This window comes from Thalassophryne amazonica, chromosome 15 (genome assembly GCF_902500255.1).
Source record: "Thalassophryne amazonica chromosome 15, fThaAma1.1, whole genome shotgun sequence".
In the NCBI taxonomy this organism is placed as follows: Eukaryota; Metazoa; Chordata; class Actinopteri; order Batrachoidiformes; family Batrachoididae; genus Thalassophryne; species Thalassophryne amazonica.
In genome coordinates, this window is record NC_047117.1 from 25,386,408 (window position 1) to 25,406,709 (window position 20,302).

At 40.5% G+C, this 20,302-nt stretch overlaps 1 protein-coding gene across 1 annotated transcript in view; it reads left to right on the plus strand.

The window, feature by feature from the left end:
* Nucleotides 1–20,302, plus strand: part of bnc2 (basonuclin 2) — a 414,234-nt gene that overhangs the window by 229,975 nt on the left and 163,957 nt on the right. The window contains 1 exon segment of the mRNA XM_034188627.1: nucleotides 795–1,109. Coding sequence (XP_034044518.1) covers nucleotides 795–1,109 — 315 coding nt within the window.

Genomic DNA, 20,302 nt, shown 5'->3' on the forward strand with positions numbered 1-20,302 from the left:
CAAAATTGATGGTAAGAAACATCTGTGCATTTTACTGACTAAACGCTCCTTTATTTTTTATTATTTTTAGGATTTTTTTTTAATGACATTTGAACTTTTTTTGTTTTTTGTGCATGTCTTTGCTTGGTTCATGTTACCTGTTTGCTTTACATTTAAACAACACTTAAAAAAAAAATCTAACATTTTATTCCTCTACTTTTGACATTTCTCTTGTTATTTTGATGTGTGTGTTGACGTCTTTAACTCGTCTCTTCTGTCAAGGCGTACAAGTGCACGAACGAGTGCGTGCACGTTCCCCGTGCTGTGACTTCTGACAGTCGACCTCTGCGTGCTAAATGACTGACAGATAAATTTAAGCAAAGCCGGAGGTCAACCTTGCTGACCCCTGCTCCTCGCTAACACCCACAACCCCCCCCCCCCCTCCTTTTTTTATTTACTCCTTTCATTCTCACCTTCGCCTCCATCCTCATCCCACTTCACCATCCGGTGCTCCCCTCATCTCACCCCGTCTGAGACGTGGCTCCCCCCCCCCAAGGAAATCCACCGCAAAACCTCCGTCTCTCCCCGAGCATTAGCTACACACACACACACACACACACATATATACACAGTCCCCTGCTCCTCTTACCTTGCACTAGAATAAAAAAGCAACACGACCCCAGAAGAACCCACCTTCACTGACTCCTTTCCCCCCTCCTCCCTCCCCACCTTCCTCCCCTCCTTCACACTCCCCACATCCCTCCTGCTCTCCTTCTCTTCTAACCCCCCCCCCCCAACTTCTCACCCCCATCCAGTCCAAGGAGGCAGAGTTGGATGTGAGAGGCAACGAGTGTGACACAGTCCCGCCGGAGCCCGACACGGAACCAGAAGCACCCAGGCCTCCTCCAGCCGAAGAAGCCAGCAGCACCGGTGCCGTTTGCATCTCCTTCGGCGTGCGCGGAAGCAGGAGCGGCGGCGCGCGTGGCGTTAGCATCATTAGTGCTGAGGGAGCAGGCGAGAGCTCTATGCAGTTCAGCACCAGACCGCCTAGTGCTGAGCAGCCGGGCTTCATGGGGACATGGCAGCAGCAGAGCACTGACAGCAACCTCCTCTACAGAATGTCCCAGCAGGTACGTCCTCCTCCTCCTCCTCCTCCTCCTCTTACTCCCTCTGTGTGTCCCACTTTGTTTTCCCTTTATATTCTGGAGTCAAACTATAATTTCTCATTTCTTAGTGGGTGATCAGGTGTTAGGATGCTGCGTAAAAATGGGAGTTTGTGCGTTTTTGTGTCAGATGGTGTTGAATGTGTGCAGAATTTTTTTGGGTGCATGTGTGTGTGTGTGTGTGGTGGGGTGCCGTGAAGCATTAATATGTTTTTACTATTTAAATCACAGCTCACAACTTTTTTTCCTGAGTTCTGTAATATGTCAGATTGGCACATGCTTTGCACAACAAACTTCATTCAACTTATTTTATTCATGTCTCCAAAAATCACTTCACCTTTATAAAATATTTACATCAGCACTGTGCTTTATTTAAAAAATAAAATAAAAATAAATAAAATACCGGATAGTATTCCTGTGCCAAAATATTTGATGTGCGCCACATGTGATGGATTATCTCTGCCTGTGTCCGGATCCGTTACGCACACGCACGCGTCTCCGTGATTGTTGTGCGGAGCTGTGCGGAGTTTAAAAGCGCGCACCAGTTGTGTTTTGGTTAGATTCTGGACGGGGGTGGGGGGGAGGCTCCCCTCTGGGCCCCCGCCCCCTCTGAGACCGGCTAATTGACTTCATGTGGCCGAGGCGAGGAGCCCAACGCGCGGCTGCAGCGCAGCAGCAAAGCCCCGGACGGTTTTACCGTCTCCGGTCCAGGTAACGGACAGAGGAGACGGAGAAGAGCACTTAAATAAAATAAAATAGAAATAAAATAAAATACACATAGATGCTGTTATTCTGGATTATTTCTCCGCCCTGCTCTCGAGTAACGCACGATTTGTGAAGTCGCTGCTGGAGTTCTTTTGGTTTTGACTGCAGAACTGGGAAAAAGGGAGTCGAGTTGCGTGCATGCCTTGTGCGCGTGCACGTGTGATGGAGAGACAGTAAAGATGGAGAGCGGCTGTAATCATAGCAGGAGGCGCAGCCTCTCCGTACCACGCACACGCTGTTACGCACTCAGGTCACAGCACTTTTTCTTTTCTTTTTTTTTTTACCCTCGCGGCTCAGAGGAGCAAATGATGATAAACTTTTTTTTAACAGCAGCGTGTCGAGTCCAAATCATATTATTTTGGAAGCTGCACAATTCCTCACCTTTTTATTTAGTTGGATTTAATAATTCGATATATTGGATTTAATTCACCCTAAACATTATAATCCTGCGTGTTTTTTTTTTAAATACAAATGTGCATTTGGAAAAAAAAAATACATAGTCTACATCCTATGCAAAGTATCGATCAGTGAGCAGGTGCACGGGCCCTGTGCGCTCTGGGAGCTGCGCGCGATCGCAGCCCGTTGTTTGAATCTAATCAGCTGTGGGACTCGCTGTTATTTCTATTTCCTCCGCAGCTCTTATTAGAAGACATCGGAGCAGGCGTGACATAATTTCTCCCCAGGAAGTTTTATTTTTCCCTCCCTTCTTGGAATCTGAGCGATAATGACTTGGTGTTTGCCGACTTGGTGTTTAAAATCCTCCTCGAAGCTTTAAATATGAACTCAGGTGATACGAAGGATGTGTTCTGTCTTTTTTTAATCGCCGTGAAGCCAAATGATGTTTCAAAACTGATTGACAGCGATGCGCCATGACGCGCGCGGTACGTCTGGAACAGACCTAAATTAACGGTTTGCGCATCTATTCATTTAAAAAAAATAATAATAATAATCATAATTGTAATGATAATGGGAAAAATAAGCTTGAATGAAAACACGCTGACATTTATTAGGTGAATTAAACTCCTCTGATTGCAGGTGTTTTAACTCACAATGGATCACAGACTGACAAATGTCGTTTTTTTAAATTATCAATCATTTATGTTTTTAAACGATTCAAACGTGACAGGAAGCACGTGCATGTTTCATCGTGTGAAGGAGATAAAGGAGAGCATCAATCTGAAATGGAAAGTCAGCCCGATTTTTTTTTTTTTTAATTTTAAAGATTTATTTTTTGTAGGTGGTGGTGGTGGTGGGGGGCGACACGTTTAACCATTTTTGGGTTTTATAATAACTGTGTTCCCTTAAAGCCTTTTGTCATCCACAGTTCAATTATATCTAAACATTTAATAATTTTGCACCGCGTTGAAGCGTTAAACGTGAAGAAACACGTTTAAAAAAAATCATTTTTTTCTTATTTTCGTAATTAATTTGGGGTGTTTTTAATGCCATATTGCTGATAATTCCTCATTGTGGAGGGTTTCTGTTGAAAGGAATATTCACACCTTTCAGAAAAGGCCTCGATCATATTTCCAGGAACTTTTTTTTTTAAAAGATCTCCATAATCACCAGGAAACGGCATAAACAGCGCGTCGTTTAAAGGAAATCAATGAAATAGATCCGAGATATACTGCTTGCTTTCTGCTCATGTAGCGTTCAGAAACGTTACAAGAACAAACTTTAGTTTTTTTTTTATTTTATTAACAGAGTAAGGGAAATATACAAGCATTAATTTGGAGTTTAATGCCGAATCGTTAACGAGCGCTATAATATTTTCAAACTTAATTGAGCTGCTGCCGAATATCGACCGTTAAAAAAAAGAAAAGAAAGAGGAAGAACACTGGCAGTTAAATGATAGAGTGAGGATTAATGAGTTCATCAGCAGGCTGCAGGAGTGAAATTGGAGCGTGCGTAAAAACGCATCTGTGCGTTCACCTGAGGAGCTGATGGTGCCAACCAGGCTCAGCTGAAAAATACATAAATAAAATGAAAAATGCGGCTAAAATAAAAGTCTTCACTGGATGTTTGCACTATCTAAAACAGCCTCTTCCTTTTCTTTTTGCAAGGGTGCTGTAACGCGGCTTCCTTTGAAGTGCGACAGGTCGACAATGGGCCGAGACCTGGAAGAGGTACAGTGGACACCCCAGTACCAGTTCTGCTTCAGATCCACACTCAGACAGACGGGAAATATTTCACAACTACAAACAACCACAACAAAATAATTTTAAATTATTCATGCATTTTACAAATTATATATTTTTTAATTTATTTTCAAATAAAACCTTTTCCCACATTCTTTAAACCAAAAACAAAATTATACATCCTTACAATAAAATTCAAACAAAGGCCTGATATTTGTGTTAATATTATTATTTTCACGCTTGCAAATTAAGAAACAAATCTCCCGAGTGATTAATCAGTTTTAAATTTTCATAATTTTATTTTTTGTAAGAGTCATCCAACTGCATTTTCAATCTGTTTTGTTTCCATTTATTTCAATCATGCAGCCTGTCCTTGTCTTGCACATGAATATTGAACTTTGAACCTGAGAGAGACACGCACACGTGCACACACACATGTTGGGGAATAACTTGCTGTGTTTTGTTTTTGTCTGAGTCAAAAAAAGGCTTAGATCACAGGATGTGCTAATCTTCCCACTAACAGGCTGATACACTTGCAGTGGGCCGGTGTGCATCTGTCTCACGCGCCCGGCCAACACATGGTTGTTGCACGTCACATATGTGGTGCACATTTCTTGGTGAACCTTTTGTGTGTGTGTGTGTGTGTGTGTGCAGGGTGATTTGATGCACGTGTGCAGAATTATCCACAACAAGCGACTGTGTCGCTGCGCTCAAACTGATGTTCTTTCCATGTCATGCCTTTGATGGGTCGTTGCACTCCGAGCGTATGGATATATGTGCACGTATCTGGTGTCAGATGAGGCGCGTGCGCTTCCTGCGGCTGATGCTGTGTTGGCTCCGGTTCCATGTGTGCGCGGGTGCGAGCTGAAGTGTCTTTTGGCTGGCCTTGGCTGGAGAGCTGGAGGAGAGCAGAGGTGAAAGAGGAGATTTGCAGAAAAGACACGCACCGCTTCCCCCATTACTACTTTTTTCTTCTTCCTTCTGCCACATCTCTCTTTTTTCCTCGTATTCCGCCACACTTCACCCCTCTCTCCTCTCTTGTCGACCACCTTTTCGACCTAAAACTCTGCCGCTGCCAGCATGCTATGTCAGATTTCATTCTGGAGGCTGCTGTCTGTGTAGAAAATGAACTCTCCTCATGTTGAACCTGTGGAACCAAGGACCAGTTTGGATGATGAGCATTTGCAGTCAAGTGCCAGAGGGAGGATAATCAAGTGTGTGTGTGTATGATGCATGTGCATCAGTCGACTGGACACCTGATTGGAGCTCTGAGGCCGATTCTTCTTTAAAGCAAATATCACAGACAATTTTACATTTTCTGCATCCTGTCCGAATTCTTAGCTCTCGTCTCTTTTTGTGAAATTAGTTAGAAGGTAATAATATCACATTGCAGTGTCTCTCTGAGCCTGTGTGCACCAGCAACCACAGGAGAGAGCACGGTGATGCTTTTCCTGTAGGCAGGCAGGATTGTGTCTGCAGGAGCGCGAGAGCACACAAATTCAAGAGGAAGTTTTAAGTGAAAAGGTGACTGACTGTAGTTTGTACGTTTACTGTGCACGCGGGAGTGTGTGCACGATCAGGAGTACATCGAGTCTGAGGCAGCAGGAGGATGCACAAGGTCCCATTTCTATGTCTATTTACCCAGAATGCAAACAAGGCATTATGACGTCTGCAAAACTGATATTCTCAGCTTGCTTTTCGGCTGCATGAAACACTAAAATGTATTTCAAAACTGAGCTTTTATTTTTATCTAAATTTGAAAATGTAGAGCTCACAATTTTATGCTGCTCAAGTAATATTTTCAGTCAAAATCATCCCTCATTTCTTACTTTGATCACCTATAAGTCAATTTTAGGAAATGCACTTCTGTTTGTTAAAAAAAAAAAAAAAAAAAAAACACTACTAATATATGTTTGTGCCAACAAGAAAAAAAAAGAAAAGTGGACCAGGGGTCACGCAGTAACCTCTGCCATCCTGCCAAAATGCCCGGCAGGATCTATGATATGGGTAGCACCGACCACAACGCTGCGCGTTCAACCCCCGAAGCGAGCGCCGATCAATAAGCATCATATGAGCATCACTCACGGGTTCCGTGTCAGCTGTTTGTCCTGAGGAGACAGCGGCGGCCTCGCTGCCACGGTTGTCCAAATAATGAGGAGGATCCAGAGGGTGCAGAGGTGCTGTCGTGGAAACCGGCAAGAAAGAGCCTTCCTTTATCTCACAGAGCGCTCGTGCACGCGTGTGTGCATGTGAATATGCAGGAACGAGAGAAATGCAGAGACATCTGCTCTCCTCTTATCAGGGAGTGGATCAGTGACATCTACTTCACCAGCTTTTTTCCCAGACACCGAGATCGTACTAGTTTTCCTCCATTTAAAAAAAAAAATCACAAAAACTTGATTATTCCCTCTTTCATTCCTTTTACTATGTGAGGGGCTTTTTTGACAAAAATCAATAAAGTGCTGCAAAACAGAAAAGAAAACCCTCCACATGCACCATTAATTAGATTTGCATGATGTATGAGCCTGTTGTGTTTGAGCGACCAAAAGGTTTATTTAGACTCACTTTGTTTCAAATAAATAAAGTGTTGAGCGCAGCCATCAAATATGCAATTTACTATAAACTCTGCCATCTGGGTGCTATGTGATTAGAGCGTCACGGCACTGGAACAAAACACATCAATAATAAGTCTAAGTGTGGCATTAATCATAACATAAATTGAGAGAGTGTTGTGCAGAAGTCTTAGGCGCCAGAGTGTGTCTGTATGTGTTGTTTTATTTATGTTAGTGAAAGACCAAATTTATAAGTTTGAAATGTTATTTTTTTTTTTAAATAGAATTTACAAAATCAAATTCTACAAAGAATTTCATTATTTTTATAGATTTTTCTGTTAAAAGTGTTATATTAAAGGACCATCCCTTTTCAGATGGGTGAAAATAATTTAAGTAATTATTTTGTTTCATTCTAAATGCTTCACGCTTTTCCTGCAATCAGATTGGTTTTAAAAAATGTCTAAGATTTTTGCACAGCATTGCATTTCGAAACAGATGTCATTTATGCTGTGGATTTGGATTTTTATTTTATTTATTTGCCCAATTTGTCCATCTTGTTCTTTATTTTCTACATTTCTGTCCAAAGTTTTCTTTATCTGTTTTTGGGACATTTCCTGCTTTGACGAGAAGCGGTCCCCTGCCGCAGAGAGGAAACATGCGTTTGAAGGGCCACTCGCTCAGGATGTCGCCGCCCCTCCATCAGCTTGGGGGTTGGAGGGGGGGCACATCAGGGTGTGACACAGCAGGAATGCAGCAGCTGTCACCAAGTTTTTGGGAAGGTTTCTGTTGTGTCCTGTCTGTGCTTGACAGGAGGATGGCAGGGGGGGGGCACTGCAGTTGCCACTGGCAGAATAGATCATCACATCAACCCAAAAACGGGGCTTAAGAAATGTGTTGATTGCGCCGTCATATCGTACACTTGACCACATTGTTGTCAGAGGTCGTTCTTTCCCGTCTGCAGAGGAAGGTGATGTTAGGTGTGACCTGCGCTAAGTGACAGGAACTCAGGCATACTTTCACCGCGGCTTCTCCCTTTTCCTGTTATTCCTCAACGCCTGTAATTCTGTTTTCCTTGGAGGCGTGCCAGTGCAACGGGCGAATCGACAGCCTACTATTTTTACATCCGTCTTTAAGGACCCCTGTCTGCTTGGGTTGCCTGCCAAATTTTGCCCCATCAGCAGCGGTGGTGGAGAAGACAAGGAGGCACTGAGCTGTTCCATTTTGTGTTGGCGAAGTGACTAATGCTGTCACTGTGATTTGAAAAAGCACTCTGGCTGAATTGCTGTTATTATTGTTAAAACCATCATCAGGCTAACGGTGCATCCAGAAAGTATTCACAGCGCTTAACTTTTTCCACACTTTATGTTACAGCCTTGTTCCAAAATGGAGTAAATTCATTTTTTTCCCCCTCAAAATTCTCACAACAACAATTACATGATTTTTTTTTATTTTTGCAAATTTATTAAACATAAAAACTAAGCAATCACATGTAGATAAGTATTTACACCCTTTGCTCAATACTTTGTTGATGCACCTTTGGCAGCAGTTACAGCCTCAAGTCTTCTTGAATATGATGACACAAGCTTGGTGCACCTATCTTTGGGCAGTTTTGCTCATTCCTCTTTGCAGCACCTCGCAAGCGCCATCAGGTTGGATGGGGAGCGTCGGTACACAGTAATTTTCAGATCTCTCCAGAGATGGCTGGGCCACTCAAGGACATTCACAGAGTTGTCCCGAAGCCACTCCTTTGATATCTTGGCTGTGTGCTTAGGGTTATTGTTTTACTAAAAGATGAACCGCCACCCCAGTCGGAGGTCAAGAGTGCTCTGGAGCAGGTTTTCATCCAGGATGTCTCTGTACATACCTGCATTCATCTTTCCCTCGATCCTGACTAGTCTCCCAGTTCCTGCTGCTGAAAAACATCCCCGCAGCATGATGCTGCCACCACCATGCTTCACTGTAGGATGGTGCCTGATTTCCTCCAAATGTGATGCCTGGCATTCACACCAAAGAGTTCAATGTTTGTCTCATCATTGTCTCATCAGACCAGAGAGTTTTGTTTCTCATGGCCTGAGAGTCCTTCAGGTGCCTTTTGGCAAACTCCAGGTGCGCTGCCATGTGTCTTTTACTAAAGAATGGCTTCTGTCTGGCCACTCTACCATACAGGCCTGACTGGTGGATTGCTGCAGAGATGGTTGTCCATCTGGAAGGTTCTCCTCTCTCTACAGAGGAATGCTGCGGCCAGCTCTAGGAAGAGTCCTGGTGGATCCTAACTTCTTCCATTTACAGATGATGGAGGCCACTGTGCTCATTGGGACCTTCAAAGCAGCACAAACGTTTCAGTATCCGTCTCCGGATTTGCACCTTGAAACAATCCTGTCTCTGAGGTCTACAGACAATTTCTTTGACTTTATGCTTGGTTTGTGCGCTGACATGCTCTGTCAACTATGGGACCTTATATGTAGACAGGTGTGTGTCTTTCCAAATCATGTCCAATCAACTGAGTTGATTGGACTTACCCCAAGTGGACTCCAATTAAGCTGCAGAAACATCTCAAGGATGATCCATGGAAACAGGATGCACCTGAGCTCAATTTTGTGCTTCATGGCAAAGGCTGTGAATACTTATGTACAAGTGATTTCTTAGTTGTTTTTTTTTTTATTTTTAATAAATTTGCAAAAATTCAAAAAAAAAAACTTCTTTCACATTGTCATTGTGGGGTATTGTGTGTAGAAATTTGAGGGGGAAAAAAATGAATTTCATCCTTTTTGGAATGAAGCTGTAACATTAAATATATGTGGAAAAAGTGCAGTGCTGTGAATACTTTCCGGATGCACTGTATGGTTATGGCGATTATGTTAATTTTGTTCAAGGCTCACAGCTGACTATGGCTCTGTCCTTTGTTAATGTGAACATTTAGTGTGTGTGTGTGTGTGTGTGTGCATGCGCAGCACACATAAAGTGTTCTGTTCACACTACATTAAATCACCAAAGTTATTGTGCAATGAAAATAGTTTTCTACTAAGAACATTAATGAATTGCTTTTCAACTTTTGGGATCGGGACCCTATGTGGGATCATTTGACATCATCAGAAATGTGATAACTTTTAAAGAACTGAGGGCATTTGGACAATGCACATCTTCAATGCCATCAGTACTAAAACTTTAAGGAGCTGACATTGTGCAGAATCACTTTTCACCTCCATTAACATTTACGTGCAGCTGAGGTTTCATGTTAAACACCCCCACAATTACTTGACTGCACACGTAAAAAATTCTCCTGCCATAAACCAAATGAAGGTCCGTTTTACAATTCTGTAACATACCTCACGGAAGTCCACATCTGACATGTGAAAGACGCCCACACAGTCCGTAGGAGGAAGAAGGAGACATCTCTCACTTTAATCTTGCGGCAAAAGCAGCTTCTTTTCATTTAAAGCAACAGGTGCAAACTCAGATTGTTTTTCGAAACACAGACATGGAGTTGTTTTTGTAAATGCATCACCTCAGTGCATTCACAGTATTCTTATTTGGAAACTACCTGCATTGAATCCTTCTAGTAATTTGTAATATGGCACCTTTGTAAATTGTTGTCACTGATATAATTATTAACTATTTCCTACATGGAGAAAAGTACACTGAAAAAAGAGCCAACTTAAAAAGTTGTTTCAATTGGTAACATCTAAATGAGTTAAGTTGTTTGAACTTTTTGAGTTAGACCAACTCTTACTTGCAAACTTAAGTTCAAACAACTTAATTCATTTAGATGTTAGAAAATGAAACAATTCATTTAAGTAGGTTCAACTACTCTCTTTTTTCAGTGTATTGCAATGTTGCTTTTTTTATTTGTGTGTACACTAAAAATTCTGGGATTCTACAAAGATTCTCGAACCACAACCCAAAGCTGAGTTTGGGGGGTGGGGGGTGGGTGGACCGATGTAACAGATATCCTCAATATGTGTTACAAAGTTATTGCATATATCTTTTGATTGCAGCTAAATTTAAGCCAAACGTATTTAGTTTGATTATAAGGAACTTGATTAATTTGAGTTTAATCATCTTAAATGCCCATAATAATGCAAGATCCCAAATAATTTAACCTCTTAAACCCTAGAGTCCCCAAATTTGGGGGCTTGCCCTGTTTTGGAACATTTGAACACTCATAACTAACCAATGCTGACACCAACTTACACTTATTATACATCAAAATGTCAAGAGAGGTCTCCTCTACAAAAGTATCCACTTCAATCACATATCAACTAACCACAGCTGAAACGCCAAGCAAATAAAGAAATAAATCTGAATTCATTTTTTGGAGAAAAAAAAAACAAAAAAAAAAACAAACTTCATTTATTCCTACCAAGTATTATTTACTTTCAATTTTTTTGCATCCACAACATCCCCTAGGAGCTGTCTTTTAGCTGATCCAAACCTTTGCATTTTTGACCTTGTACAAGCTGAGAGATAAATCATAATATATGGGTATGTGATTTTGGCGAAATAGGCTCTAGGGCTTAAGGGGTTAAGCATGACACAAGGAAGCAGGCAGATACTGAGGCAGTGATCTTCTGATTAAGAACAACTTGTTCTGCCACCTGAGGCACAGACGCTGCTATGCCAACATACAGTATATTTCAATTGTCTTGAGTTTCCTTATGGTCAAAGTGTCTGACAAAGATAGACCATTAATCTAGGAGTTCATTAGCTGTTATTCTCCTTTTTTGGGGGTCAGAGAGAGAAACTCAAGCAGTTTATATGCTGAAATCAAGCAACAAAAGGAAAATATTTGAGTTATACAAATTTCTGGGAAGAAAGGACACTGCTGTGGGATAATGGTGCAGATGGTAACTCATGTTGGTCTGAAATTGTAATGTTGGTGGATTCATTTCTGAGTGCTGTATGTCAAAGTGTCCTTGAAAAAGTCACTTTGTGTTTAATCTGCATTTCTGCATTGAGTATTGTTTGAATAAGTGGTTGTTTTGAACAACTCCATCTCAGAAAAAGTTGGGACAGCATGGAAAAAGCATGTTAAAAATGATGATGCTGTGTTTGTTTTTTTTTTTTACATTTATAACAGAATGGAACTGAGATATTTTATGTCTTATGGTAAACTTAATTTAATTTGTTTGGCAATTTAGAGCTAGTAATAATGTTACAAAAATGAGATAATGAGGTTATTTCACACAGGTGATGTCAACAGGTGATTGTAATCATGATTTTGTTCAAAAGCAGTATCCATGAATAGCTGAGGCTTTCAGGAGTAAAGGCAGGCAGTTTGTCAACAAATGCTTGACAAAATTATTGAAATGTTTCTTAATGAAAGATTGGAAGGGATTTGCATATTTCTCCCTTGACAGTGCATAATATCATTAGATGATTCAAGGAATTTGGAGGAATTTCAGTGCCTAAATGGCAACAGCGTAAGCCTAACCTGAACAGCCATGATCTCTGATTGGTCATAGGGCACTGTCAAGAACAGTCATTCATCAACAGCTGATATAACCACATGGGCAAGGGATTACTTTCGGAAACCTTGTCAAGCACTATAACACAGCGTTACATTAGTTGATGCCACATAAAACATTACTGTGTAAAAAAGAAGCCTTATGTTAGTTTTGTTGAGAAGTGGCATTGCATTCTATGGGTTCCAAAGCATCTGGGTTGGACCGTCACACAATGGAAATGTGTATTGTGTTCAGACAAATCAGTATTCCAGATCTTTTTTTTTTTGTAAGAAATGGATATCATGTGCTCTGGACCAAGGATGAAAACTATCATCTAGCATTATCAAGTCCAAAAGCCAGGGTCTGTCTATGAGGTTGCGTCAGTGTCTTTGGCAAAGGTAATTTACACTTTTGTGATGGCAGCATTAATGAATAAATGCACATTGAGATGTTATGGCAACATATGCTGCCTTCAAGATGACATCTGTTCCAGGGATCTCCATGTAGTTTTAAAAAGATAATGGAAAACCACAATCTGCAAAAATTGCCAAGGCATAGCTGCAGAAGAAGAGTGTATGGATACTGGAGTGGCCTGCCTGCAGTCCTGACCTAGCCCCAACAAAGAATGTGTGGAAAATCTTGCAGAAAAAAAAAAAAAAAAGGAACAGCAGCAACCCTGTACTGTTGCACACCTTGTTGACACCTTGATGTGGTTGCAGGAAGAATGGGACAAAATAACACTTGAAACACTTCATTGCATCACTGCAAAATATGAAATATCTCGACTTCATGCCATCTGTAATGAAACAGAAGTCTGGGTTTTGTATTTTTTTTAGTACTGTCCCAACTTTTCTAATTTGGAGTTGCACTTAAAATTCTTAGTTCTGTTAACTTGAATGCGCTTAGTTGAAACAACTGAAAATACATGCCTTAATTGAATCAGAATTTTTAATTTAGCTGAAACTGAAATATATGTCTGCAACACTAACTTCAAAAATTGAAGTTATAACATTTTTTTAAAATTTATCAACTTACTAAATATGTGGTAATCAGTTACATTATTTATTTACTCCTGGCATACTGCTCAGGTTTAAAGGGATTTTCTGAATACATAATTTAAAATTATTAAAAAGAGCAATGTAAAACACAGCTATACAAGGAAAATTTCAGAAGAATCTCACCTCAGATTTAATAAAATATTTCCATTGCTGTTTGAGATAACTTGCACATACAATTTTCACTCTCCACCATTATAGCTTAGTATAATTTCTAAATTCTGAAGGGAAATATATGTTTTTTAAAGCTTATTAACATTGAAAAACAAAGAATTCTTTAAAAAAAAAAGTTGGAATGTTATGTTATATATATATATAGCTTGCCATTTTAAATAAAGTGTGTGACAGCAAAGAATTGTTAATATTTCAAAGTGCTGAGGTCACAAAAACAAAAAATCAGATTTTAAATGAAGGTCACGAGTCACATAAAGGTTGGCAACCTTAAAGCTGGCGTTTGTGTGCATCAGGGAGTGGGAGGAGAAACTCTTTTGACCTTATTTTCTCTTTTATTACTTTTCAGTCTCATTCGCTCCCAGGTTTCGCTCTCGTCTCCGTCTATCTCTCAGCTCTGTTCTGTCTCCAGCTCACCGTGGAGATTTGATTGCTCGAGGCCCGGGGAGGATTTTAGGGAGGTTCTGGAGACAGGAGGCTAGTGGCACAGGCTCAGAGCCAACATACATACACAAACACACAAAGATATTCAGTTGTACAGACGCACAAACCCAGAGCTCGTCTCTTCCATCGTGTGTGTTGTTAAAATTGCTTCCTGTGAAAAGAAAAAAAACCTCCCCACATTCATTAGCTACCTCTTGTTGCGAGCAAAGTGTTAAAGCAACATGTGTAAGCATTTGTTTGCGCTCTCTGCTGACTTTGTAAAGATGTTTGCGCTGTTGGATTAATAACATTTAATGGCCACTGTTAAATGCAGCTGCCTTGGCATCCCACAGCTCGTATTTTTTTGGCAAACTGAGACTGTGGGTGGCTTTGCTGTGTGTGTGTGTGTGATGAACGACACACTGCCGTAACTGTTAACGTGACTCGCGTACACATACTGACACCAGAGCTGAAAAAAATTAATTAATCAATTAGTCAACTGACAGGAATTGTAAATTATTTCATAATTAAGTCATCTTTTAAAACCTTTATCCAGAAAATGTGACTTTTTCCCCCATTTCTCAAATGTGAGGATGAAAATGCTGCAAACTGTGTTTTAAATGACTTTTAAACATTCAAATATAATAAAAATTTAAAACAGCTGTGAATCAATGAGAGAATGGGTTAGAAAATTTAAAACAGTCCACATTCGAGATAAACTGACATTAAAGAAATGTAAACTAATTTTGAACATGTTTACATTTTGTCAAAACTATTTAAATAGCTTTAAATTGGTGGAAGAATGGGTTAGATCATTTAAATCTGGCTACGTTAGACTGTTTTTGAAACCACTGTTATTATTTTTTTTTATGTATGACAAATCAATGAAAGAACTGGTTTGAACATTTAAATGTAAGTATATTAGAAAGGAAGTGGTTATTAAAATAATCTGAACTAGTTTTGAATCTCTTCAAACATTCTGAAAATAGATTTTAAACATTTAAATCAATGGATATATGGGTCAGATCATGTAAATGTGGCGACAAACCAAACAAAACAATAAATCCATCTTGTAGTGATTTAGAGTGAGTTGAAGTACTTAAAGTTGCGCCCAAGATTTGTAAAAAATAATCAATTACAAAAAAAAAACCTTTTGGACTTGATATTGTATTGTTGTTTAAGTAAAAAAAAAAAAGTAATTTGGAGATGTCTGTAGATTTTGGACGTTGAACAGTCAAGTGATTAATCATAAGTGTGATTGTCACATTACTCTATCATGAAAACAAGAACAATGCGAGTATGTAACAGCTGCCAAGGCTTTCCTTATTGCCAAAGTTATAGATCCAGCATTTGATTTGTGTTCTTCTATTTTATATTATTATTAAAATGAAAAATACACGTGTGACTAAGGATAGTTTAAAATTACAATGTGTGATAATGTTGTGAACTTACTGAAAGTGTTTTGTGTGTGGCCTTTCCAAGTTTTGTGATATAATGAATACATTGATATGCAACTTTTTCACAAAAAACAGATCCACATCTGTATCTGGACTACACTGCACATCCTGACAATTTATCACAGAACACACATGTCTGATAATTTTGATTAATATTTGTTAGATAGACCAAGAATTTGTAAAATGGCCTATCTCACAATATTATAAAAAAAAAGACTTCAGTTGATCCAGGAGCCAAATAGCAGATCAGTCTCAAAATTGAATGAGCTCTTCACCGGAGCAAATCAAACTCTTGCACAAAGTTTACTTCAAAATTAGCCATAAATGTTTGTGTAATCTTGTCCATGGGTCAACAGATGTCAGTTGCAGTTGTAGAACCCACTGACCTGCAAGACTTGAGCAGCTTTACACATTGTTTCCAAACAAGTCATAGTGTCAGTTATGTCACAAATGAGCCACTTAGTCAACTGTGATGGATATCAATCAGTTTGGCCCCGTATCCGAGGCAACAGGGCGAAGTGTTGGGGGCCTCTGGTGTGACCTCTGGTACTAAACATTGTTGACCTTTCACATCTACCAACATTTATTGTGCGATTGAAGTGACACCTTCACTTTGTAACAACAGGGCAAAGTGAGAATTCTTGTAGAGCACAAGCTTTGTTCTTGTGTGTCTTTTGTGTTGTTGATACACACACACACACATACACACACATTTGCCGTCTCTATGTTGATGTTTTCTCCGTAAATGGCCTGACCTGCCTTTTCCATTGTCGGGAAACACACTCAGCGATAAGTGCTTTGTTGGAGTGCCGACCGCTGCGTGATGTGTGTGACTCTGACTGGCATTTAATATTTTATGGCATTTAATCCATTTGATATGTTTCCTCTAAATACAAAAAAAAAAAAATCTGCAGCTTTTGTTCCTTTTATCTAGACCATTACTATTCTGCTTGTTGATCTGTTTAGTTTAGTAAAAGGTGTCAGCGAGGGTTTTATCACCCAGATTTACTGCTATTTTCCTGCAGGTCACATTAAGCTCATAAATTTGTTGTGTTGTTGATGCTTGTTAAAGTGGAGCTTTGCAGGAGCGAAGGCAACGTCTGATCAACACACAACATAACATTTAATAACACTGATAACTTAAGATCTGTTTGCCACAGTGCATCCGAGATGGATCTGCATGTTGATTTGGCACAGGTTTTTACGCTGAGTACCCTTCCTGTCACAACTCCACCTGCTGTGTGTAACAGCTTGGAGAATTTTTTTAAATGGAGAAAATGACTTATTTTAACTTTATTAGAAGAAAAATAGAAAAAGAAATTCTATTCCCAACAAATATCTCCATTTGTTTTGTTAGTAATTAATTAAGACGCATTACTGATTTGTTGTAAATGTTTGTGGGACTGGTGGACTTTACCTTCAATTCAAGGGGTTGAGCAAAAATAGAACAACACTGTGGGGAATAATTATTTTACTATGATATAATCTGATCTTTGGGAGATTTCACGAACCATCAGTGATCACCTAACCTCATGCAAGAATGTCTCATACAAACTGATTAGTTTGTTGGTTGCTTGTACGAGTGATTCAATTTATTAATTTCAATTAATTACATTCATATAGCAATAAAATCACAACAAAGCTGCCTTTGTACTTCAAACAAGTAAGGTCTGACCATACCAACCCCTAGAGCAAGCACACAGGTGACAGTGATAAGGAAAAACTCCCTCAGATGATATTGAGGAAGAAACCTCGAGCAGACCAGACTCAGAGGGGTGACCCTCTGCTTAGTGATTTAAGAGAAACTGCCCCCTTTCACCCTTTTTTATCATATTTTTAATTTTTCTTATGCCCAAACACAATTTATGAGTGGCCCAGACATTTCATAGCAGTCATCCAATTTGTTGCTACCTAAATCTGAGGGGGCAGTCAGCGCTGGAGCCTATCCCAGTGATCCCTGGGCCAGAGGCGGAGTACAAGTCTGTTGCAGGTCTGGCACATATAGACAGATAATCTCATTCACAGTCACAGATATGATTAGTTTAAAGTCACCAATTCATCTAACCTGCATGTCTGTGGAAGTGGGAGGAAGCCACAGCACCCGGAGGGAACCCATGCGTGGCCAACTCCACTCGGAAAGGACAAGGTCAGAAACAAACCTGGGCCCTTCTTGCTGGAAGGCAAAGGTACTTACCACTAAGCCACCGTGCTGCCCAATGAACAATATCGTGAACTTTTAAATATGCTCTTCATGCTATTGTATATCAGTACAAAGTCAATATGAACATCTGAATTTGCTAAACCACTTGTTGCACATATTCTTTTACTTATCTGCATGATGATGCTGACATTCCCTTGACCCAATCCCATTGCAGTCATCAATCGCCATCAATCAATGTTGTAGCAAGGTGATTTTTTATGTTATTTTCATGTTAAACCATTTTTTTAATGAAGTGACAGGGCCTGACATTTAAATAACAATGCACGAGGTTCAAGTGCACACGACTCTTAAAGGGGATGACAGATGACAACCTGGATAGTTTAATTAAGTGACTAAATACAACCCCTTTGCACCGTCTGCTTTAATTTGCACTCACATTATGCACCATGTAAACAGTTTTACTCAAAGTAGCTTCATAAGTCACAGCTGGCAATTGACTGGCAATTGTTATTTTTATACTAGTAAATAAAACAAAAATAAAAAAATTCTAATACAACATTTGTCACATATCTTAAAGGATACTCTGTATTTACAAAAAAAGTTGTAAGTACAGGAAAATTCCACAGAAGGCATATAATTGTGAAGATGAAACATGCGCCTCATTCATATATTTCAACCATTCAACCTCTAAAGCGATAATCTAAAAATGCGACTTGACTTCAAGTCGTCTTGGTGGATATTCTTCCAGCCAATCAGAAAGTAATAAATAAGAAAACATCTTCTATACCATTCATCACATTTTTGTATGAGCTGCAATGGCAACAGTGAGGTGTTGCCGAGAATCCCAGTGAAAGAAGTTATGTTCATAAGTTAGTGATTGTCGTGTTGGCAGATCAGTCAATGAGGCAAGAGATCGCTCACATCTCAGATGTACCTCCTACCTGTCTCCAAGGTTACCCAGTTCATAAATATGGGTTCTCAAGTTCAAAAGTTCCAGTGAAGGCAACTCATGTCAATGGATGTTTCCAACCACTTAAGAAAATAACCATGAGTTGATCCTCCAGGTACTAAAAATCCTTAATTCTTTCAACATGAATACTCATTAGGGTGTCCAATGTAGATCTGGAGAGTCAGCCAGTTCTGCACAAAATTTTATGCTTTTAAAGACTAAATTTATATGATTCTTATTGAGTTCTGTGCTTTAGAACGTCCACCAAAGAGTTAATATTTTCATGTGTCTGTTGGCTCTTTTATATTTGTCAAAGGGGTTGCTCACAAACATTGGTATGAACCAATTGTTATGGGACTCGATGGAAAATACCAGTTCAGTTTTGGATTAGGATCAAGGGTGCTTCCAGGATATTTTTTATTGCCATCATAAATGCAAACATGGACATCCATCAGTGTTTAACAGAGTAGGTAGCTCATTGGGTAAGGGACTGGGCAACAAATAGGTAGACCTATCATGATGATCACGCTACCTGTCTGTGTTCTTGGACAAGACACTTCATTGGCAATGTCTCAGTCCACCCAGCAGTGAGGAGATAACCAATGTCTGACTGGCAAGTGGGAGTTGTAGACTCTCATCTGTATCATACTATGGAATTCAGAGATAGGTACCAGCAGTAAAGGACCTCAGGACCTATGTAGGACTTCCTTCTTCTAACAAAATGAATGAAAGGAACACTTAAAAAAAAAATAGCATACATATTTTGCAATGGTTGGAATGTCCATGTCCACATATCCAAGAAGTTCCATAAAAATTGATCCACAAGTTGCTGAGTAATCCCATTGACAGTCAACCAAAGCAACCAACAGACATGGGGGAAAGGATCACCTCTTGGTGGATGTAATGAACTTAAAAGATAATGTTTAGACAGTGTGACAATAACAAAGACAGAACATTATGACAAACAGGAGGCTAAAAGAGACGACAGCTTGTGTATCACTTAGGCCGCGAGGAGCAGGCGCTCTTTGAGATCAATGGGTAATAGGCTGAAGTTGCAGAGGCGATTAGAGGCGTCGACTTGCCGGTGTTGTAAATGCTGTCCGATCTGTTAAAGGAAGCCTAATACCTCTCAGGTTGAAAGCTGTAATAAAATCAACTGTAACTGGATCCGCAGGGAAGTGCAACCGAGTCTGTGCACGTAAGAGCGAGCGCGACAGGAACGGGAGTGAGGCGAAAGTCTTGTATTGGTGTGCACACGCCTACGAGCGGTCGCCTGTCTGCATGGATGCGCGTTGTGTAAAAGCGAGAGCCGCGGGGTTGCTGCTGGCACTTTTTCGGCCATCAGACGGCTGTCACCAATTTGGGGGGGTGTGGAAAAGGAGCAGAGGATGAGGACAAAGAAGAGGGAGGGAAGGGGTGAGGGGTGGGGTGGCCACTGCTGCTCAAATCATGTCACGTAGCGCTAATTCATCCAGCCTCATTAGAGAGAGATGGAAGGGACTGGAGGACCTCTCCCAGGACGGGGCCCACACAGCCACATGCAGATGTAGGTGCACACGCACACACATTGTCTCGGGTTTTCTGCGGCACATACACACAGATGCAATCTTGCACCGTCTCTCACGTAGACACACACATACACAGACGACACTGGCGCATGGTGCGGCGCGGGGGCAGTTTGGGGAATAGAAAATTGCCGTCTCAGGAAGGCCCTGGCCAATTAAGGACCTGACCGTATTGAATGTCAAGTGTTAATTTAGGCTCCCCTCCTTCCTTTATCCCTCCACCTCCCAACCCCTCAATTTCCCAGCAGTGGGAGGAGTAGGGGGTGTGCGCACGGGTGTCTGTGCATGTGTGTGTGTGTGTCCCAGAGATGAGCAAATACATGTCAAACCAGAGTTGATTGCCTCCTCCGTATTATGTGTCGCAAGGCAAGTGGCAAATGTGCTCCCTCCTTTTAGCCTCTCGCGTACCCCCAGAGGGACAGCGCGATGGAAAGAGGTGCAGAGAGAGAGGATTAACTGTACCGCAATGATAAGAACGGG